Genomic DNA, 23591 nt, shown 5'->3' with positions numbered 1-23591 from the left:
GATATCCAGTCTTGCTAACCTTATGAAATACTTTGCTCTACATAAAATTTATGTCTGAAGTTAAACACATCACAGATGAATTCTATTGTTTAAAAATTTTGTAATGTTTAACTCTGAGTTGTGTTTTCTTGAGTAATGAGTATTAGTGTGTATCTGTTGTCATGATATTAAATTGTACCTGGTAGTTACCATGTTAGATGCATAAATCAAGCCAACAAGATATTCCCTTCTTACTCAAAACCAGAATGAAAACCAAACAAATAAAAAACCCCTAAAAACACCCTAATAATTTCAAACATTGTTGACATAATGCCACTAATTATTGTGACATTACTAATCAATTAACAACCCCATCACTGGGTAATGCTACTGTTAAATCAAATGCTGCATCATTTCTTAAGCTGAGGTTTATGCTCAGAAATTTGAACTGTTTCTTATATTTTTTTGAGCAATTTTGTATCCCCACCTTGCCTTAGACAACCAGGGTCAGTCTGAACAAGCCACTATACATTCTTTTTGTTTATTCTGATGAAGATCACTGCATCAATATTAGTATATACTACTAGTAATAGGCTGTGATATTATTCTGGTTGAAATAATGAAACTTGTAAAACAAGTTTTAGTCCCTGGATAGATCAATTTTGCTATACAGACTTCTCTGTTTACCAGTGTCATTCTTATTTGAAATCCTGTGGAAGGAGACACTTAGTTTTAAGGTCAGATCTAGCTTGTAATTTCAATTTTTTTCACACTTAACACTGAAGGTGTTTATAAAAACATGTAAATTCATTCCTTCCAAGAGAAAAATGCAGAATATTGTTCTGTCTGTAATGGGTGAAATGTGGTTGCCTTGGGAATCAATTGAAAAGTTTCAAAAACATTGCCCATGACACTGCTGATAACCTTGATTCTTGCAATAAAGGGACACAGAAGCCAGCTCAAGGTTTTGTCTTATTTTCTGTGAACGTTGAGAGATTTTCCTGCTTTAAAAGCTTACTAGCGATGTTTCATAACAGTTAAGACTCCCTCATTGCAATGTGTGGTTGTATGTTCTCTGGTCCTAGTGTTACCTTCAAGTAGGGAGGTATAAGTACCCTGGGTGTCTTTTAAGAAAAGATGCCCCAGTGGGGAACAATTTCTGAGACTGTCAGTTTCATGTAAAGTCCAAGCCTTTCTCTGTGCTGTAGTCATCTTTGTATCTATATTATTGGATGCCTACGCGCTTGCACTAATGTTCCTTGCTTTTTCTCTTAAAGCCCTTGCCAGGCCAAATGAAGATTAGATGGTAGGACTTAGCTGAGATGCACTTTCTGAAGCTGCCACCAGATAGCTGTTATTTCAGAAGAGGGATGAGGAAATAAGATGCTTGAGCTGTCCTACAGCTGGTGAAGGGAGGTAGAAGATACTGAATTAATCCATGGGAATCGCTATTAGCTGCTAGCTTTTTTTGTCTGTCTTTAGTCAGTAGAACTTCTCCTAAGATGTTAACTTGTTCTTCCTTTCCTTGGTATTTGCAGGACTCCAGAGGTGGTCTGGAGAAGTGTTATTAGCTGCTGAATAAAGGCATGCCTCCCCTTTTGAATGGTGAGATAGAGCAGTACTTCTGAAGTTCTTCCATAGAGCTGACTTGGCAAATCAACGTGGGAAGATATCATCTGGAGTGAATAAAATGTTTATTCTAACGTTTTCTCTTTTTCTAGAGCCTTGTTGAACTACATTCAGTTTATCTTATGCATATGAATATAGGTATGACTTTCTTCTGGGAGGTCTTGCAAACAGAACACCAATGCATCTGCTCTTGCTTGCCATAAAGGTCTTTCTGTGCTCTGTCTACAAGTCTAGTTAAATTCTTGTGACAACAGGCACAGGTTTTCAGTGGCAGGTGTCTGCTGCTGCTACTTGTCCTTTCTGACTGAGGTGTGTGCTACCAGCTGAGGTCTGTAACCCACTAGAAAAAGTAGTAGAGGTTAGGTCAAATATCCAGGCTAGGCCAAACACAGTATTACCTGCAGCCTTCCTGATTCATAGAGGCAACGCAGTCTAATACTTGGGATGTACTGTAATATAACCTGCAATGCAACTGCTGCATAACAAAAAAAGCAAATATAAATGTTTGCAAGGTGATCTAAAAGGGATGTTGTATCAGTCGATGTGATCAAAACAGAGACTGAGTTTGGTAACAAGTTTAGCACTTTGTACTTTGAAGCGACATACTTCTGTGTGGTGTTAACAGTGTGTCTTGGAGCAGAAAAATGACACCGATGAGGGTTTAGGCATTCGGTTGTGTGTTATGCTGGATGGATGTAGGTCTTAGAATAATATGGAGTTAAGCTCTAATAGAGTAACAGTAGAGTGTAATTGACTACCTGGACAATTAATATTCTCAGCTTTAACTTGGTGCTCGAAGCATTCAGCTTGTTGGCCTCCACTCTGAGCTCTGTACTTTGAGCACTCAGGTCATGTGTTGTGATCTTTGTAATGTAGTGATGTTCTTGAAATGGAAATATTGTTCTGAAATGCAGTTCAGTTGATGCATCATATACTCTTGGAGGCATCTGAGTAGGTTCTCCATGTCTGACACTGCCTCAGCGTTGAGTGCTGCTGAACCAGTGCCTGCAACGAAGCTATCCCCCAGGTAGTCAGCTAATTAACTTGGTCCGTGTTTGCTACAATAAAGTGTGATTTATTGTCTGTGCTGGAAGAGTGACAGACCACTCACTGGTGTGATTTTGTCACTTAATAATTAGCACTGTCTTGCTAAAATTTGCTCTCACAGCTCTGAATTGAGCATGGGCAAGCCCATCCTCAACAGACGTTTAGTGGTATTTGGAGGCAAAGGGAATTTCCAGCATAAGTATAGGCTCTTTTATGACAGTTAGCACATTTAATTTATGTCCCTGGGTATGTTTGATTTACTAATACAGGCAGAGCCTTTTCTTGTTAAATTTCTAACCCTTGCCTACTAAAGATAGAGACTTAAAGGTCAAAGTATTTTCAGACTACCTGAGACTCTGTTGAGAGATTAAACTTCTTTTTGACAAGCTGGATGATAAGTAAGTAAAACTTTCCTGTTGCCTGCGGAAAAAAGAAGTATCCTAGGCTGAGGACTACACAGTCCCTGTAGGGTTGTATTTTCTCTAGTCTTACTTCTGGGCATGTAGCGTATGTGTTCTTCCACTAGAGCAAAGTGTGGCAAGTAAGTAATTCTTGAGGATACTTGTGATGATATGACTAGAATCTTTGTCTCTGAAATTAGTTTTTGCATAGCTAAAGATTAGAATCATAGAATGGTTTGAGTTTGAAGGGATGTTAAAGATCATTCAGTTCCAACCCCCCTACCATGGGCAGGGACATCCCATTAGATCAGGCTGCCCAAGTCCCATCCAACCTGACCTTGAACACTTCCAGGGATGGGGCAGCCACAACTTCCCTGGGCAACCTGTTCACCTGTCTCACCACTCTCATGGTGAAGAAAGCCTTCCTTGTATCAAGCCTAAATCTGCCCCCTTCCATTTTATACCAGTTCCCCCTCATCCTGTCACCACAAGCCTTTATGAATAGTCCCTCTCCAGCTTTCTTGTAGGCCCCTTTCAGGTACTGGAATGCTGCTATAAGATCTCCTCTGAGCCTTCTCTTCTCCAGGCTGAACAAGCCCAACTCTCTCAGCCTTCCCTGGTATAGGAGATAATCCAGCCCTCTGATCATCCTTGTAGCCCTCCTCTGGACCCGTTCCATATCATTCAGCTCCATATCATTCTCATGTTGAGGATTCCAGAACTGGACACAATACACAAGATGAGGTGTTACAAGAGTGGAATAAAGGGGCAGAATCACTTTCCTCACCCTGATGACCACGCTTCTTTTGATGCAGCCCAAGATATGGTTGGCCTTCTGGGATGCAGGCACACATTGCAGCTAACATCAAGCTTCTTGTCAACCAGCACCCCCAAGTCCTTCTCAGCAGGGCTGCTCTCAATCACATCATCCCCCATTGCCCCAACCCAACTTGGCCTTGTTGAACCTCATGAGGTTCTCACAGTCCCACTTCTCCAGCCTGTCCAGGTCCCTCTGGATGACATCCAGTCCTTCCGGTGTGTCAACCACACCATTCAGCTTGGTGTCATCTGCAAACTTGCTGAGATGCACTCAATCTTGCTGTCAATATCATTGATGAAGATATTGAACAGCACCAGTCCCAGTACGGTCCCTGAGGGACACCACTAGGCATAGATCTCCATCTGAACTTTGAGCCATTGACCACTACTCTCTGAATATCTTTCTCCAACAAGCTTCTTATCTACTATACCGTCCACCCATCAAATCCATACCTCTCTAATTTAGAGAGGAGGATGTTGTGGGGGACCGTGTCAAAGGCTTTACAGAATTCCAAATAGATTGCATGCACAGGTTTTCACATGTCCACTGCTGTGGTTACCCCATCATAGAAAGTCACTAGGTTGGTCATACAGGACTTCCCTCTGGTGAAGCTATGCTGGCTGCCACTAATCACCTCCCTGTCCTCCATATGGTTTAGCATAGCTTCTAGGAGGATCTGTTCCATGATCTTCCCAGACACAGAGGTGAGGATGACACGTCAGTAGTTCCCAGGGTCATCGTTTCTACCCTTTTTAAAAATGGGCACAATGTTACCCTTCTTCCAGTCACCAGGGACTTCTCCCGATTGCCATTATTTTTCAAATATCATGGAAAATATCTTGGCAACCACATCAGCCAATTCCCTCAGGACTTTGGGATGCATCTCATCAGGTCCCATAGACTTATGTATGTTCAGGTTCCTCAGGTGGTCACGAACCTGACCCTCCTCTATAGTGGGAGGGGGTTTATCCCCCCTGGTCACCACCTTGTTGTCCATTGACCCAGGAGGGGTGAAGAGAGCAATTATCAATGAAGACTGAGGCAAAAAAGTTGATTATCTCAGCCTTCTCTTTTTCTGTTGATATGAGGCCACCATTTCCAGTCATCAGTGGGGATACATACTCCTTGGCCTTCCTCTTTTAATTGACGTACCTGTAGAAGCCCTTCTTGTTAGTCTTTACTTCCCTTGCCAAGTTCAGCTCCAGCTGCGCCTTGGCCTTCCTTACCTCATCCCTACACAACCAGGCAACATCCCTATACTCTTCCCAGGTTCCCTGTCCCTGCTTGCACTGCCTGTGCAGTTCCCCCTTGTTCTTGACCAGCAGGTCTTGACTCAGCCATGCTGGTCTCTTCCCTGTCTGATTTCTTACATTTGGGGACTGAGCGCTCGTGTGCTTTATGGAAAGCATCAATAAATATTTGCCAGCTTTGTTCCACTTCCTTGTCCCCGAGGACCATGTCCTAGGGGGTCCTTCCAAGTAATTCCTTGAAGAGCTGGAAGTCTGCTTTCCTGAAATTTAGTGCCCTGACTACACACGTCACCTGTCCCATATCCCTCTGGACCTTGAACTCCACTAGTGATCCGCCTCCGATCCTAATTTCACTGATGAGTTCACTTTTATTAGTGACTATCAGGTCCAGTATTGTACCTCTTCAGATGGGGGTCTCTATCAACTAGGCTAAGAAATTATCCTCAATGCACTCCAGCAAACTCCTGTATTGCCTGCATCTTGCTGTGCTACTTTTCCAGCACACGTCAGGGTAGTTGAAGTCCCTGAGTAGGATGAGAGCCTGTGAACATGAAGCCTCCTGTAGCTGGAGGAAGAAGACTTCATTAGTTGTCTCTCCTTGATCAGGTGGCCTGTAGTATATGCCAACCACAAGGTTCCCATTGGTTCTTCTGTCTTTAATTTTGACCCACGAGCTTTCAACCTGTTTGTAATTCATTATGCTTTCAAAATCCTGTAGGAATAAGCATGTTGTTAGCCTTTCTTTCGACTTTGCAGATTGTGAAATTCCTGTAGCATGGTGTTGTAGGAAACATCCCCTCTTTGCTGTATCTTGATTTCAGAAACTGTTGGCTGGTAAACATGGGTGGGTACTTGAAAGGCCAGACAAGGCTTCTAGTACATGCATAGGCAGTAGCTGCCTTGAAAAGTAGAGTTGTTTGGTTGACTGAAGGTATGCATGCTGTCCAATCATGCATGGCTAAGAAGAGAATAATGGCTTTCTCCTCACCTAAAGGGGAGGTTCCAAGAGGTGATTTTCATGTAATTATTTTATTAGCTTTGTAAAAATAGCAATCAGTGACTCAAAGCAGCTTTGGACTAAAAGACACACTTTCACTAAGAATACTTTCTTTCCCCCTCTTTTTATTCTTGAAATTGTCTAATATTTTTGTGTTCTCTTAATTTTGGAAACATGTAGGGGTTTAGATGTAGTGCACATAAATGCATTTCTTTGTGTAGGTGCTTTATTCGTTGTATTATGTTTGTTATTTTTTTATTAACCTCCTGACTGTCCACCTCCAAATTCAGAAATCACTCAACTTTTTTAAGTTGTAAAGCTGATATATCATGTATCCTGACCACTAGGCTATGCTTCACTAGATAGTAAATTTGATAATGGTCTGCTGGTAGAATACTTAAGAAGTTTTGAACATTGCTTAATTTTATGCAGTTGATTGTGTTTTAACTTGCAACTGTAATCATATCTGTGTTATCCAATTAAAAAAGCCAATCCTGAATCAAGCTGTAATTAACCCTAGTGGTGTTTATGCTGCTTTGTTAAAACCTTGGTTTTCTCCTAGCTAATGGAATAGTACAGAAAAGACAATTGTGTAATGAAAGTAAATTTGTTGACATTTTGATAGTAATATATTTGTGATTAAATTATTCAGCCAATTATTACGTGCTCGTGGTAAATACTTGTAAAGCTCCTGTACATGGGGTGTGTTACTTTCCCTGTGACAGTGTTTGCCACCATAGTTTGAGAACTTTCACAGTTCTATCGTCTGGACCATGACTTTTTTTAGTTGACCTGTATGAGGTTGTTATTAGCTGGTATTTATATTTTTGTTAGCAACTGCTGCTATTGGAGACTTGAAGACTAGACTTTTGGTTGCTGAAAGCCTTATGTACTTTTTCTGATTATATTATCTAATATAATCAAATATATCACACTGTCTACAGACTGTCTTTCACAAAAATCAACAATCATATAGAGGTAGAAACAGCCTTATCCTTTGAAGTTCCAAAATGTGGCTAGTGTCATGCAGTAGAAGAAATTCCTTTACTTATTTTTTAAGTTGTTTGTGAAAGACTTCTGCCATTCTGACAAATTCTAATATTAGATGTTGTGACATTCATGAGGTAGAAAGCTTTATAAATGGGTGAGGGTCTCACAGACAAAATGAACATGGGTAATGTGCTTTTTGAAACCAGAAAAATTCCTGAAAGTATTACTTTGACCCTGTATGCAATTTGGGAGTTGCAGGATCTCCAGAAATCCAGCCAAACCCTCACTAAACTATTGTCTTCTCTGAGATATCATTGGCATTTTCTGCCTCAGCTTCCCTCCCATGGCTGCTGGTGGCACAAAGCTGTTTTTACACTCAAGGGGGATGGTGTAGTTTGCACTCAATATTCTGCCCTTCCTCACAACACAGTCAATTCAGGGTGCTGGAGGGGCGATGCATTTGTGTCTTGGATTTAAATTTTGTGTCTTGGATTTGTGTCTTGGAGTACCCTGCACTAAGGCAAAAGAAAATCATTAGCTTGTGAAGCTGAACATGTTATAAAAAAAAATAAATCTGAAAAACTACTTAGAAAAGATATTTGAGTAACGCAGTGTATCAGTGAATGCACAGAAAAGGAGAAAAGGGGAGGCAAGTGATATCCAGAAAGCATTGCAGATGGTTGAGTATTCCTGAAGTGTTTCTCCAGGTGATATTTATCCAAAACCAATTAGGTTTTCATTAAACTAAATGAAGTGGTAGTACTTGACTTTTGTATCTTGTGTAGTGATCTCATTGTGGGCCGCTCCAAATCTGTCCCATATCCTAATAGGTAAAGCAAGTTTATCTCTTACTTGAGACTCTCCTCTGCCTTAATTTACTTTTGGCATAGATAATATTTTTTTTCCTTCCCTTGTCTTACAAAATACCATATTCCTTACTTATCCAACATTGCCTATTCCACTCAATGTGTCTCTGCAGACTTCAGCCAAAGTGGACATGCTTAATCAGAAATTCAGATTTTTAAATAGGCAAATATGCAACTCTGGCCCTGGAAAAAAAAAAACTCAAATACAACCGTGCCAGTTGGTGTAACAGAATTTCTAACACCTTACCCTTGCTATTGCTGAGAAATGAAAATCTATGTAATTGCAATGGTTCTGTAGTGACTGTCATTGGATCTTGGAAACAAGACCTCTCTGTCTATAGATTTCCCAGACTTCATCCATTTGAAATGGAAGCTGAGTTTCTCATTGTGCTTTTCATATTTTCCTGTTCATAAGAAACATTGAAGTCCTGTTGTTGTGAGGTGAAGATCTAGTTCATAGGGAATGCTAAATAAGACACCCAATGCATTCAATTTTCTTTATAACCCTTTCTGAGTGGTTATAACTTTCTTTGAAAAACTTTTTGATTAAGAGTGTCACAGCTGTGGATAAATGTGAAATCAGTAGTACAAGATTGTAACATTGTCCTGTGTTTGAGCAAACACTTCAGGAAACTTATATATAGGGATGTAGTTTTATGTGTTCCAAAGTTGTATGGATATGTTAGTAAAAACTGTTTTCTTAGGATTTCTTTTTAGATGATGGAGAGATACTTCTCCAGGATTTTTATGGTTTTATTTTTGTTTTCGTATAGGAATTTTTTCACTAGATCTGGTGAACTTCAGAAATGCCAGCTTTTTAAGCAACTAGCCTGAGGGGTTTAGTACAAAACATAAAAAGAATAGTCAAAACTTTGTCTACTTATGTAAACTCATTGGAGTGCCCTATGTGTTACTTAACTTTGTTGTGATTATAGCTATTTACATTGGTCTAAATATTTATATAATGTACAACAGTGAATGTATGAGATGTTCTGTAGAGAAGAATGTTTTCTTTGTGAAAGAGGTTTTCATTTGTCTGAGCAGATGAACAGAGGTCTGTATGTTTTTAGGAAAACATGAACAGCACAATATCCTAAGGAAATGTTTGTTCCTTCTCTTTTAATTCATGCATCTTGTACTTGTCAGCTGGCTTTGAATGTAGAGCAGAACCAAAACCAGCATTTGTAATTGTGATGTTAACTCCTTTCTATGAATAAAAGTGAGCTTTTCCATCTTCAGACTAGTCTCAGACATCAGTCCTAAAGAACAGACAAATCAATGTTGTTAACTATTTAGTCATGGATCTGGTGGGCACACCAGCATCCCCAGGGTGCAGAACACAAGTCAGAGGCTCTAGGGAGTTCTTGTGAGGTGCTGAATTCACACCTGGTTTGGATGTAGTTTCACTGCAGGATTGTTGTCTCCATTGCAGTGCCTTAAAGCCAGATTAACTAATAAATATGTCTTTTTTAAAAATAAATTTGTGCATTTGATGCTTTGAAACCTATTGGGTTTTAAATTTCCTTTCCTCTTTTGCTGTGTGACCCCCAATAACAATGTTTAGAAAATATTTCAGCTCTGTCATAGACCAGGATACAAGTTCCAATACTGGCAAACAGAATAAATTTGAAAAAAAATATTCCACACCACAAAAAATCTTTTTTAAGTCAGAAGGGAATAGAAAGCAATAGAGCAGAACAAGTTACATCCTATTGATAGTCCTTGATAATCCTCGTTTAGGGTAGATAGGCCTTCCCTTCCAAAACTTTTTTGATTACTAGACTTTGCTTTTATTTTCTGCATTCTCAGATATGTGCCTGAACCTGGAATGTGGAGTTCATACAGCTATTTACATTCATCTGAATAAAAATGACTATTTGAAAGTACAATAAAGCAGTGATATATGTCAATAACTGTGTCATAAAACTAGGAATTATATATGTCAATAATTGTGTCGTAAAGCTAGGAATTATATGATATTTGGCATTCAGAGATTGCCATGTTACCTGATGGTTCTTGTTTCTGAATATTTATGAACAGGCAAGAATGATAAGCTTTGCGTTTGAGTGAACAAAAATGTCAGCTGACTGCTTCTGAGCTGTTATTGCAGTCATTATAGATAGTCAAAGCTCACAGTCTGAGCTCTGTCTTTCCTTTCAAGGCTCCCAGGACAGAAATCAACTTCCACCTATTTTCTGGGCAGGTGATGCTTGCCAATGGGCACTAATTGATTTGATGGGCCTTTCTTGAAAGACAGGAGGATCTTTCAGGAATTTTGTAACATTTTTTTTCAAGCAAAGTAGATGAAAAGGAATGCACTGTTTGCGGATTTTCACTATATTAGTAGACATGGTTGATTTCAATGAAGTTGACTGGGAATTCAAAACAAAGCTTGAGCAGACACAGAATAAATCAGAATAAAATCAAAGACAATACTAGCATGATGCCCTGCGAGGAAAATCTGTACTTTTTTGTACAGTCCTAACTGACAGAGATCCTGTTCTCATGCTAATGTTGCCAATAGTCAAGAAATGTGGGAACAAAAATTCTGTGAGTATGTGTTATACAAGCAGAATTGTGCTGAACGAGGCTGAATAATGGTATTCTCTATGGGATGCCAGCCAGCCTTTTAATGCTTACTGCTACTGCAAAAGCACTTGCTAATCCTGCATTGGGAATTGTTTTTCTAAATCACATTGGGACTTTGATTTCATTGTAATAGAGCAAGGCAAGGGAGGCTTGGGTCTGGGACTCAGGACAGATGGTTTGTCTTTTTGGAAGAAGGGTCCTTTGTAGTGGTGTGTCATGGTGGAATTGCAGCTGACAACAGATCCTACAAGGACCAGCGCCTTCAGAGGGCTACTTTGTTGTCTAAAACCTGGGATCTGTTTTAACCCATGTATGTTTTTCCACTCTCTTGTCTTAACTTCTGAAAGTTACTCTTGAAAACTTTTTAGTCGCAATACAAAAGGGTCACAGTTGTGTAAACGCTGTATGGGAGGAAAAAGGAAACAACAGCTTGTCTAGCCAGCAATGCCTTGAATTCCAGGACCTGGCAGTGTCATCTTACCCTCCAAACAAGTTGCATCAGAAAACCTGTTCTTCGATGCTGTGGATAGAAATATACTAATTTCCTGAGCAGTTAGATGGTGAGGAGATTTAGCTGAGGGCATGCATTCAGCGTAGTTTCATTTATCCCTAAAAATCCACACTGAACCACATTGCATTTTTCAGATCAATAGAAAAATATTGGGAAGGCAAGAAGAAGAGTTTCATTTAGTGAAAAATTACAAAGCTCTATTTGTGATGCTTATGTAGACCTATCACAGCATCAGAGTGGGCATTTCACAAGCGCAGTAAATGAAGAAAAGCCCACATTGCTCCCCACTGAGATTCCTGTTTTTAGGAGACTAGAGAACACTGAAACATATATAAAGATGAACTATTGCTGAAGACAAATAAGGAGTTTTGTAATAATGTTGAGTGTATGTGGAAGTACTTAACTCTGTGGATGACTGCTGTAGGAAATTATCTTTCTGTTTAGTGGAAGACAGAGTGGATCAGCTCCTGTGGCTGCCTGGCAGGCTACCCAGGTAAAGATATCTTGCATCAAAACACTTCTCATTGCTTTTTTTTCCCCAATTTTGTGTCTATTTAATGTCAGTTTTAAGGGAAGCTTCTTTTTCTAAAACCTGCAGCAACAAAGACCAACTAAATTGCGCAATATCGAGGAAGGCATGATTTCAATCAGTTTCGCAGTGTTAGCATAAGTTTCCATTGAAAATATGAATCCAGCTGAAAAATCCTAGCGATTATTTTTAAGACAAGTCTCCCTGGAAATACAATCATAGGCTTAAAAAAATCCAATGTAATTAAATCTATAAAATTTAAACCTTTTAGTTTATTATGTTTTGCTTTCAATTTTTATTAATGTTTCTGTTGCTTAGATATTGATCTGTTATCTAACTAAATGTAAGAGCATCTCTCATAAAATACATATTTCAAAATAACAAAATCACAGGATTATAAAATATTAAGAAAAGAGCTAATAGTGGGGACACTGCTTCAATTCCTTATCAATGACAGGACATCTACAAGATCACTAAGCAAAATTGTAAGCATAAACCAAATGCATCTAATTAATGAATAAACAAAGTCTATATTATTTTCATAATCTCTGGTTGTGTTTTTTGTTCATTTCAGTTGTAGGTCATTTACCGGACCTCTATTTGCTTCTCACCAACTATGAATCCCATGATACCCTTTTACGTGACTTGAACATCTTTATCTAATAGTCAGGCATAGGAGAGTACAGCTGACTTCATTATTCATAAAATTCTATTAATGCTTTTCATTACAAGTCTCTACAAAATCAACATTGAAGTGTCTTACTGTTATGATTATAGGTAAGTTAATAAACACTTATTTGCCTTGCTCATTAAGAGAATCTAATGTTACCACTCAGCATTTTTATAATCTCAATATAATGCCCACAGAACTTCTTCATAAATCAGGTCAAAAAAATGCTTTCTTACAAATCTAGATGACCTTATATATCAGCGTTTCCAGATAAGATCTAGTGTAAGCTACTCCAAGGATAGAGAGCATCAGTCTTAGGTGATTCACTTCCTTAGCTACTCCCAGTATAATTCAGTCAATACATAGCATCTACAATAAAAAGTTCCCCAAAAGCCTGAATATTTAAACTAAGGTATACTTAAAAAGTACAAAAATTACATAATCTCTTGCATAAGAGCTATGTAAGTTGCATTTCAAAAATGAAATAGAAAAACCTAATGACACTATTCATTTTTAAAAATGAACCATTTCTCTCATAAGAACTGTCTCTTCAGATATCACAAGGAAACTTTCTCAGTATGACATCAATTAGCGTTTATTTTACTGTCTTTCAGTTTTCTGGGAAATCTTTATTGTCAAAGTTACTGCTTTTGTATTGACAAACACACTTAAGAATGCTGGCTTTCACTTGCCCTAGCTGTGCAGGACAAGGGACTGTGGTTTGCATGAGTGAACTGAAAGTCAGGAGTGATAATTTTTTTGGGTTTGGCACTGATTATTGCTGTATTTTGGGTATAAAATAGGGAAAATATTTATTTATATGCAAGGAAATAATTTTAGGAATTCCAATGTGAAGTATTTTAGAAATCTGAAATTAAAGCTAGAACTGTGAATGTCTATGGGTGGAGCTCACTGCTCTTGCACCTTTCTTGGATTGATGCTGGAGATGGAGCTTCAGGCATAGGGAGCTGTGAGTGCGGCACCATGATGGAGGCAGGGAGAAACGGCTAGTGGCAAAGAAAGCAACAGAAGGAAGGTCAGTTTTCCTTCTCTATGTATTTCAGAGCATGCAGGGTGAGCAACCAAAAGTGTTCCTGGGGTAGCAACCAGGGTTGATTGAGAGGAGATGGACAAGCTGAACAATTCAGAGAGTAATAAACAGTTGTTTAAATTGAAAAGTTGTGTTGGCTGGTTTTCCCTTTTTTATTTTTTTCCTCTAGACTAGTATGTCTGAGCGTATTCAATCACTTGCTGTTATGGGAATCAGATGCACAAAGTAGCAGTTAATATTTTCTAAACAGAGGGATGAGTTTTCTTCTGAGAAAAGGCTTATTAGCTACAATAGAAATGATGAGCAAAAGCTGGCAAGCTTGAGCTGATAAGCAGACTTTCAAAACATGAACTATTCAACAGCAGTAATTTGACTTGAAATGCTAGTATACATATAAAGGCATAAAATGCTTTAACATATGTCTCTGTGTAATCCAATTCCTTTTTGCCATGTTTCTTTTCTTTCCACAGCCTAATTCAGAAATTACCTAAGTGTCAAGACATAAGTTTTATCTTGCTAGACAAATGACTGAGCTAGGGAGCGGTTGGAACTCAAAGGCTTGTTTAGTCACTTATCTGTAAAACAAAAAATTCTCCATGATAGTTTGTCACTTAGGAGAAAGCCAAAAGCTGATGGTTGTCTTTGTCTTGTAAAGTATATTCTCATACGGATGGACGGATAAACCTGCGTAGAACAAACTAACAAAAAAAATGGTAATATATTCTGAGACAGCAACTTGCTAAATCTGCACTAAGTAAGAGAAAAGGTAGCAAGAAATCACAGAATCACAGAATCACAGAATAACCGGGTTGGAAGAAACCCACCGGATCATCGAGTCCAACCGTTCCTATCAAACACTAAACCATATCCCTCAGCACCTCATCCACCCGTGCCTTAAACACCTCCAGGGAAGGTGACTCAACCACCTCCCTGGGCAGCCTGTTCCAGTGCCCAATGACCCTTTCTGTAAAGAATTTTTTCCTAATGTCCAGCCTAAACCTCCCCTGGCAGAGCTGGAGGCCATTCCCTCTTGTCCTGGCCCCTGTCACTTGGGAGAAGAGGCCAGCACCCTCCTCTCTACAACCTCCTTTCAGGTAGTTGTAGAGAGCAATGAGGTCTCCCCTCAGCCTCCTCTTCTCCAGGCTAAACAACCCCAGCTCTCTTAGCTGCTCCTCATAAGGCCTGTTCTCCAGCCTCTTCACCAGCTTCGTTGCTCTTCTCTGGACTCGCTCCAGAGCCTCAACATCCTTCTTGTGGTGAGGGGCCCAGAACTGAACACAGGATTCGAGGAGCGGTCTCACCAGTGCCGAGTACAGAGGGAGGATAACCTCCCTGGGCCTGCTGGTCACGCTGTTTCTGATACAAGCCAAGATGCCATTGGCCTTCTTGGCCACCTGGGCACACTGCTGGCTCATGTTCAGTCGGCTGTCAACCAACACCCCCAGGTCCCTCTCCTCCAGGCAGCTTTCTAGACAGACTTCTCCTAGTCTGTAGCACTGCATAGGGTTGTTGTGCCCCAAGTGCAGGACCCGGCATTTGGCCTTGTTAAACCTCATGCCATTGGACTCTGCCCAGTGGTCCAGCCTGTTCAGATCCCTTTGCAGAGCCTCCCTACCCTCCAGCAGATCAACACTTCCACCCAGCTTAGTGTCATCCGCAAACTTGCTAAGGGTGCACTCGATGCCTTCATCCAGGTCATTGATAAAGACATTGAACAGGGCTGGACCCAGCACTGAGCCCTGGGGAACCCCACTTGTCACTGGCCTCCAGCTGGATTTCACTGTAGCAGTTGGATTATCTTTCTAGGGTTCTTGGGATTACTGTCTCTGAGTGGCTGACTTGTACTTCAGCAACTTAGTATTTAGATATGAAACAGTGAATAGCAGTTGTCGACATACTACTTTTCAGCCTTTGTCAACATATATCTTTTATATGATGCTGAGCTAGCCTGAGGTGAGACAAAAGATTTACAACTTAATTCTTGCTAGAAATAAAAGCTGGTGTTCAGCTCCTCTGTGCAGTTTTCATTATTCAATTTCATGTACTCCAAAAGAATACATTGGTTGTACTGTAATTGTATGTTTTGTTGTGGGAAGATCCTTTCTACTTGGAGTCCTAAAATAGATAAGTGCTGCATGTCCTACCTGCAGAAAACCTCCCAAACACAATGGATGAAATGGCTGGGATTTTTAGCAGTCTGGATATGTGTTTGACTATAAATTAAGGAATAGCAGAGCTAAATAAAATAAGATGGGAGCAGTTATCAATATTCTCCAGACCATGCTTTCTGAATTGGCCACAGTTAAAACAGAAAAGATTCTTTGCTTTAGGAAGCTGAGAGTATTAGCATTTAGGAGGCAGTATCTATCAAGGAGGGAGAAGCAGCGCCTCTGTGGGCATGTTAACTGATGAAGTTGGGTCGCCTGTAGGTTTGTGCTCCTCATCCCTCCAGCTGTTACCTTAGAACTCTTTTTACTGCCTTCTCTGTTTCATCCCTCCCAGGGACGTGATATCCCTACACTGAGATGCTTCCAGCGCATTGCTCTGTCTTTTGTTTGGTTGGATAGGAAACAGCCCTGGATTTGGCTCCTTTGAATCTTTATGTGTGCCGACTCTGGGGTTGCTCAGGAAAAATTAACTGAGAAATTGCTGAGGTTTGTGGCTTTTCATTCATTAAGGTGGTAGTTTGTACCTCTCTGTTTTTGAGTTTGCTTGTCATGAAGTGGGGGGATATTTGTGCCTTGGAAACTGCTACTGCTCTTCTATGCTTGGCTGAAAGAGCGCAATAAAAGCCATGGTTCCTGGTGGCTCCCACAAGTTCAGTTTTCTTGAGCAGCCAGAGTGGAAATGGTTTTTGGCTTTCTGGAATGTTATGAATCAATTAAATGCATGGTAATTAATGCCTACTGATAAAATAATGTAATTAAAGTTGCCAACTATTCTCACAATTAGAAGTCCCCTTTCCTACCTTTGTTGCCTTATTTTCATTTCACTAGAATCCAGGTAGAATCCCTTTCCATGTGGTGGGGTTTTTTCCCCCCAGATAGTCAATATTGTTAATGCAAAAAGGGCTCATTTGTTTTTAGTTCTGTTGTTAGCTTGCTTATGATAGGAGTAAAAAATAGCCAATATTCAGTAGTCATAATTGTTATGAAGAGACATCGACAGACAAATACATTGCAAAGCTTCATGCTAACACGCTGGTTGGCAATACTGAATGTGTCTACTTTTCAGAATTATTGTCATCTTTAGCTGTCCAGGAAAAAAAAACCACAAACTGTTAGCAACAGTATTTTCCAAGGACACAATTGTTCAGGGGAGGTGAGTGTCAATTTGTCCTAAAGCATTTCAATACGTGCCATTTTTTTAAGAATATCTAGTTCTGAGGCAAATTAATTCTCTAAAATACAGCTTTTGATATTGAACATAGCTGTTTCAGTGGTTATTTCCTCTGAAGATGATCATAAATTGGAATACTGGTGAATACACAATTTAGGGCTTCCAGTACAGAAACAGCTGTTAGCATTGAGTAGTTGCATATACTCTGTCAGTGAGAGTTTATTGCTGCTCTGGGTGAGCCATTTCAGCATTCCAGGATATGCTCAGTCTTAATAGCTGCCCAATATTTAAACAGGGAGAACAGCTTGGATTTCAGACCCCAAAAGCTCTGACATTCATTTCTTGCATGGTCCTAAAGGGCCATGTGGTGCCTTTAATTGTGAACAAGTAAACATTAGTGTGGTGGCTTGAGCAATTCAGGAGATGAAATGAGACAGAAGTTGTCTCTGCAGGTGGGTTAACAGCTGCTGCCAAGTGCCTCTCTATCTTACTATTACAGAGCAAGCCTCAGAGATGAGGCTGAATAATTTCCAGTGTCATATAAAGACTGGCAAGCAGCAGGAGATATGTTCTGATTCTTGTGAAAAAGATTGATGTAGCATTTGTTTCTGAACACTTGAATTTGAGAGAGAAAAAACACTCTTTTGGTTTGTTTCTCCAGCTATTTAAAATCTTAACATAGGTATGCAAATTCCAGATTTTTCTAAATGTAGTTGCAAGCAGTAAGTAATTAACCCTCTAAATGCAACTATCTATAGTTTAGCTAGCAATTAACTTTGTATTAGTGCCTCAAAAACTGTTAAAAATAAGATGCAGGACGACCTGTCTGGAACAAGTACCTTGGAAACCTAATTACCTGTCTTATTTGTAGATGCATGTTTTTGACAGAAGCTTTAAGGAAGGGGGAGCAGTATATCATGTGGCAATAGCTCTGACAAAAATAAAGCCCCTTCTCCTGGTGCAATCTATTCAAATGTGAAGATCTTCCTGCTCTCTCCCCATTTTTGTCTTTAGATTAACCACACTATTACTGCATGTAAACACGATATTCCCATAATTATCAAAGGAAGAGTAAGAAGAGAAATTATGATATATCAAGTAGGAGGTAAAAGATTTCTTTATAGAAAACTAACAAATTATTCAGTATTTAGCTGAGCCATCTTCATTCTTCATATAGCTTCAAGGTAAGCTGACTTTTCCAATTCGTTTTTGCTCATCTCAGTAAGGGAAAAAGGGATGCACTTTTCCAGCAGCTGTACGTTGGAGGCTCACATATCAGCACGCCATTTCTGTGAGTGCATGTCTATGATGGTAGAAAAAGGTTAGCTTTCTAAAAATCCATAGAAAGCAGATCAAATGTGTCATCTATGCAATTGAATCCTGAGCTGTGATTGAGCTATCTTTTATGAACTAATGAGGGTCACTGTGGGTCAGAACTGGAATGGATACTTCCAGGAAAAATTAAAGTGTAGAAGGAAGTACTCCGCAGTGAATCCATAAGTGGTGCTCACCCTTTGACCCCACAACTTTCAGGCTGTATTGTCTAACTTATAATAGTTTATGCAGTCTTTTGGGTTGGTGCTCAAACAGAACAGTCACATCTAGAGAGCAGAAGAGCACACACCTTGAGTCTGGAAAGTCTGGCAGAATGTAATGACAGTATCAAATATCTAGTTCTTCTGATGGGGAAAAACATAAGCAGGAGAAATGGAAAAGTCTGTCTAACCTCTTGAAAACAATCTTTCCAGCCATGTGGTAGACTTTTATTTTGTAATATACCATTGGTGAACAGAAATGTACACAATTAATAAGTAAATTGTGCAACATATTCCTCTAAGAAGTTGTAAAAATTAGAATCATAGAATAACCAGGTTGGAAGAGACCCACTAGATCATTGAGTCCAATCATTCCTATCAATCACTAAACCATGCCCCTTAGCACCTCATCCACCTGTCTCTTAAACACCTCCAGGGAAGGTGAATCAACCACCTCCCTGGGCAGCCTGTTCCAGTGCCCAATGACCCTTTCTGTGAAAAATTTTTTCCTAATGTCCAGCCTAAACCTCCCCTGGTGCAGCTTGAGGCCATTCCCTCTTGTCCTGTCCCCTGTCACTTGGGAGAAGAGGCCAGCACCCTCCTCTCTACAACCTCTTTTCAGGTAGTTGTAGAGAGCAGTGAGGTCTCCCCTCAGCCTCCTCTTCTCCAGGCTAAACAACCCCAGCTCTCTCAGCCGTTCCTCACAAGGCCTGTCCTCCAGCCCCTTCACTAGCTTCGTTGCTCCTCTCTGGACTCGCTCCAGAGCCTCAACATCCTTCTTGTGGTGAGGGGCCCAGAACTGAACACAGGATTCGAGGAGCGGTCTCACCAGTGCCGAGTACAGAGGGAGAATAACCTCCCTGGACCTGCTGGTCACGCCGTTTCTGATACAAGCCAAGATGCCATTGGCCTTCTTGGCCACCTGGGCACACTGCTGGCTCATGTTCAGTCGCTGTCAACCAACACCCCCAGGTCCCTCTCCTCCAGGCAGCTTTCTAGACAGACTTCTCCTAGTCTGTATGTCTGCACAGGGTTGTTGTGCCCCAAGTGCAGGACCCGGCATTTGGCCTTGTTAAACCTCGTGCCATTAGAACAGTAAATGGATTAAGAAGTACAGTAACTTCTTGAAGAAATGCATTAGCTTTGAAGGCAAATTTCACTTCAACAACTATTAGCTTGCCAAAGAATAGAGAGTGCACCAAAAGAAATGTCATTCTACTTCTGACTTTCTTCTTAAGTTGGTTTTCTTCAGAAATAATAAAATACTGCAATAAAATACTAAATTCAGGCGATATTTTCCTCATCCTCTGCAGCTATTCTTAGAACAATATGCACATACAACAGAAAGGCTGTTTATAAAGCAGGAAGAACTGTTTTGTTAGTCCACAGCTTTTATTAAAATGAGGAATTATGAATGCAGGAGATTTGGGAACTGGCACTAGAATAAAGAAGAAAGCAGGAAAGCTTTCACTATGAAGAAAGCAGGAAAGCAAAGTGAAGTGTGTTGAGAAAGAGTTTATGGTCTTTCAATATATTTTTATATCATCACAAATCTATTGACACCAGATAAAACTACAATCAGTTTTCTCAGGGAACAGTTTAATTTCTTTTAAGCTTTAGTGGATATCTATTTTTCAAATCACATTGCTGAAGTGTTCAGTAATCCCCGTTCATATCCATGGTTTCCTGTAAATGCACCTGATTATCAGGTGACAAGGACTTGGACCAAGACTTAGGTGTTACCTTGTAAAAGCCATTCAGTCCAGCATGAGAGCTACTCTGCATCTGAAGAAGCAAGGCAACTAAGGTGTATTCTGTCTTGTTCACACTTGCTAACTGTACTCAGACCATTTCAAATTTCTTGGTTTCCTAGAGGAATCACAATGTAGTGTATAATCATCATGTTGCAGTGTTACCAGTCTGGCAGAAAAATTGCAAAGAAGCTGGTAAAAATCAGCTGAATGCAAGACTTGTACCTCTGTTTAGAAAAAAAATGTTTCACGAAGATTTAATCTTTGTTTTTCATCCTTTGTGTGCTAGACTCAAACTTTCTCTTGAGAAACACATTTTCAAAATTTTAATTTAAAAGTTGTGTTAGTCCTTTTGTATTCAAAAGTAAAGCACACTGAAGTAAAAAAACCTGACCATTAGTGAAGACAAACACTCTGAAATAAAATTCCTGAGACTTAGACTAGTCCAAGAAATCAAACAGACATGCAGATGTGTGAAAAGTGCAAGTCTTGAACAATGTGCTGTCATCAAAAGCTCTGGAATAACTGAATCTTATATTTCTGCAATCTTTCAAAATAATTTTCTAATCTTGGCTGAAGGTACAGATTCCTTTTCAAAATGAAGATTTTAGAACTTCTCACCACCTCCTTCAACATATGAGTGACTTAATGAAGCAGCTTCTGGTTTTCATACAAAATAAAGTTTTAAGCCACCCTCAGAATCCCTCTGCTAGCCTTGGATTTTAGCCATGACTATGTCTTCCTTCTCATCTCTTGCACCTCCTTTTAGGTATTAACATGAATATTTGCAATAAATTCATCAACAGAAATAACCTATGCACTAATAAAGGATTTTGAGTCTATGAATTAGACTTATATTTCCCTTGATGGTATCAGGGGGCACATAAAAAGCAGCAGAAGCACTGGTCATATATTTACAGACCTCTAAGTGCAGAGTGAAATTTTACAGTAAGTCAGCAAGAGCACTCCCCATGCAGTCAGACTGAGCTGCTGTGGCTGCAAGATGATATATTTTACCTTTGATGAGCTGGACTGGAAGTAGTCTGTATTCCTCAAGACTGAAGAAATTTCCTAGTGGTGATGTGCAGAGATGAGCCTGGCATAATCACCTGTTCTGCTTCCACAAATAAATGATATGGGTAGAGGACTGCTTCTGTACACCTTAATTTGAAACATGAGAGTTGGGAAGCACTGTCACCTGCAAAGAAAAATCTTCTCTTGACTCAACATATGGAAGAAGAATTTTGACTGCTGAAGAAATGTTTGATGTTGAATTCTTGTTGCTTCTTCAGAAGATAAACCTAAACTTTTAATTTTGATTGATGTGTCATTGCCCTTTGAGGCTTCCAAATATAGGAGTTCAGTTATACCAAGGGGAGGTTAAAAATAAACCTTCTGTTTCAGAATGGCTTTTTGTTAAATGAGTTATAAAAAGCGAGCCAAAGAATCTCTCTCAAGCAGGCAAGTTTCACTTAAGCTTTATTGAGAAAACTATGCTAAATAATGAGGCTTATAGGACACAGTGTTGCAGATAGAGGCAGAAGTGGGGGAGGTGTCTAGTTCTACCTACTCTGCAGAGTCATTAATGTATTATATCAACTTATACATGCACAAGTTTTGACCTGTACTAGTAAGTGAAATGTGCTGACACAGCCCTCTAGACCTGCCAGCCTAAACTTTTATAGACCTTCTCAGTGTTTAGCTTTGGTTTGCACTTTTTTCACAGCTCTGCCTTTTGATATGTAAAGCTGATAGAAGAAAAAAATATTTCTTTTGAGGAAAATAACACAGTACAGCAGACAAAGCACTAGACACAGGGCATGAGAAGAGTTCTCTTCCTTTTTAACACTGGCCACCAAGTTGTTGAGTATTTGTAAGTTCACAGGAGAGCAGGTAAGTGGGTATGCCTGCATTTGTAAAGTCTCGGTGCTGTGCCACACTGAGATTTTCATTAGCAGTGTGTTTACAAAAGAGGAGATTATCCCTACAACTAGTAGTTCAGGAGAGAAAGACTGAATTGAAAGAGTAAGTGAAACTTTGCTAGCCTTTTGGCCTTGTATCTAGACAACTACACTTTAATTGTAGGAGGGGAGGCATTTATTTACCCCCCGAAATACTTGCATACTATTTAGGCCTCTTTTGAGGAGGTATACTACTTGATCAACACGCTGTATTTTTAAAACCTGTACCTGGGACAAGTTCTGTATATCTAATTAAGCTTAAAAAATATGGTTGTGTAACATACATGTATGCTTTCATAACCATATACATACATTGTGTCAGAGACTATGGAAAAGAATACAAGTTAAACTAGAGCCATCGTGCAGGACAGTTGTGCAAATGGTTAATTGGATAAAATCTGTGGTTTTTTTTAACTTTTATTTTATTTTTGGTGAAGAGTCAGCACCTCTCAATGGCACATACAGTACTGTTTTCTTTGTAAATCAGTACTAAAGCTCTGAAAAGAGAGCAAGATTTAAACAGAAATGTTGCCACAGCAGAGCTAGCAGGAGTATCTAACAACTGACACATTTAAGATGTTAATTTTCTCAGTGGCAGTAGGATGATATATTCGAGGCCTGTACTGGTATTTGTGGTGGGGAGAACAGCTGCTGTCTTCTTGTGGTGGATGACCGTATTAGAGCCAATTCCTCAGGCACTACTAATTAGTGTATGGAGAAGAATGAGGTACAGAGGATGGATGGCATTTGTCATTCTTGATGCACCACAGACTACGTTTAAATCACAGATCAGTGAGAGGATCCCCAAAATTATTTTCTGTGTGTTTGTGTAATGCTGTAAGCTATCAAAACCACAGTCTGAACTAGATGTCTTTAACTGCTTCTAATCATGTCTTACGATTAGACTGTATATAAACCCCAAAATTCTTCATTTATTTGCTGTCACAAAGACAGTAAGAAGCATACAGAAATGTCTTGCAGAAAAAGCTTTCAGTTCTAATACTTGTGCATACCAAATGAAAAAATTGCATATACTAGAAAGATTTCTTATATTCCCTGCTAAATTTACACATCCACTGGTATCATAAAGAATTGCAACTGCAGCATGCATGCTCGACTGTGTATATTACAGTTCATTAACCAGCCCTTAGGCTGACTAATTGTGCCAGATGGTATAATTTCTGTGTATACTTGACTTGTCATGAGTGTTACTATCTTGATTCTGATATTTATCTGCAGTAAGTGGTGGGGGGGAAATAGTTTCTAATTCACAGGCGCCTTCCCTGAAAAGACCAATTGCAGATGGAAACAATTTAATGACAGTTGTGATTCCAGATATATCAACAGCAATACGAACAGTCAGTATTTATCAGGGGATCTACCAAATAAAACAACAACCTTCAATAAACTTCTAACCAGCCTTTGAGCATGCAGGCTTACACTTGTGGGGAGGTTCACGGTTGTGTTTTGATGGCTTACAGGAGTGAGAATTAATGTATCAATATGTGTTCATTTTAAAGATAAGCCTGTAAAATACATAGTTGTGTTTTATTTTGTACTCACAAGAAATTGTTGTACTCCATCCTATTTTTGCCCTTGCATCTAAGAAGCATTGGTCTTTAGCCAAAGATCGGCACTTGGGAACTGTATCCCAGCCTGCCCATTCTCTCTCCCTG

At 39.6% G+C, this 23591-nt stretch overlaps 1 protein-coding gene across 1 annotated transcript in view; it reads right to left on the bottom strand.

Annotated features, from left to right (window-relative positions):
• Positions 1-3992, bottom strand: part of NECTIN3 (nectin cell adhesion molecule 3) — a 221015-nt gene extending 217023 nt beyond the window's left edge. Inside the window, exon 1 of the mRNA XM_069852476.1 lies at positions 3844-3992. Within this exon, the coding sequence (XP_069708577.1) occupies positions 3844-3992 (149 nt within the window). The remainder of the gene's footprint in view (positions 1-3843) is intronic.
• Positions 3993-23591: the final 19599 nt, after the last annotated feature.

Source organism: Phaenicophaeus curvirostris, chromosome 1 (assembly GCF_032191515.1).
Source record: "Phaenicophaeus curvirostris isolate KB17595 chromosome 1, BPBGC_Pcur_1.0, whole genome shotgun sequence".
In the NCBI taxonomy this organism is placed as follows: domain Eukaryota; kingdom Metazoa; phylum Chordata; class Aves; order Cuculiformes; family Cuculidae; genus Phaenicophaeus; species Phaenicophaeus curvirostris.
The sequence above is the reverse complement of the archived record's forward strand: the minus strand, read 5'-3'. Positions and strand labels throughout refer to the sequence as shown.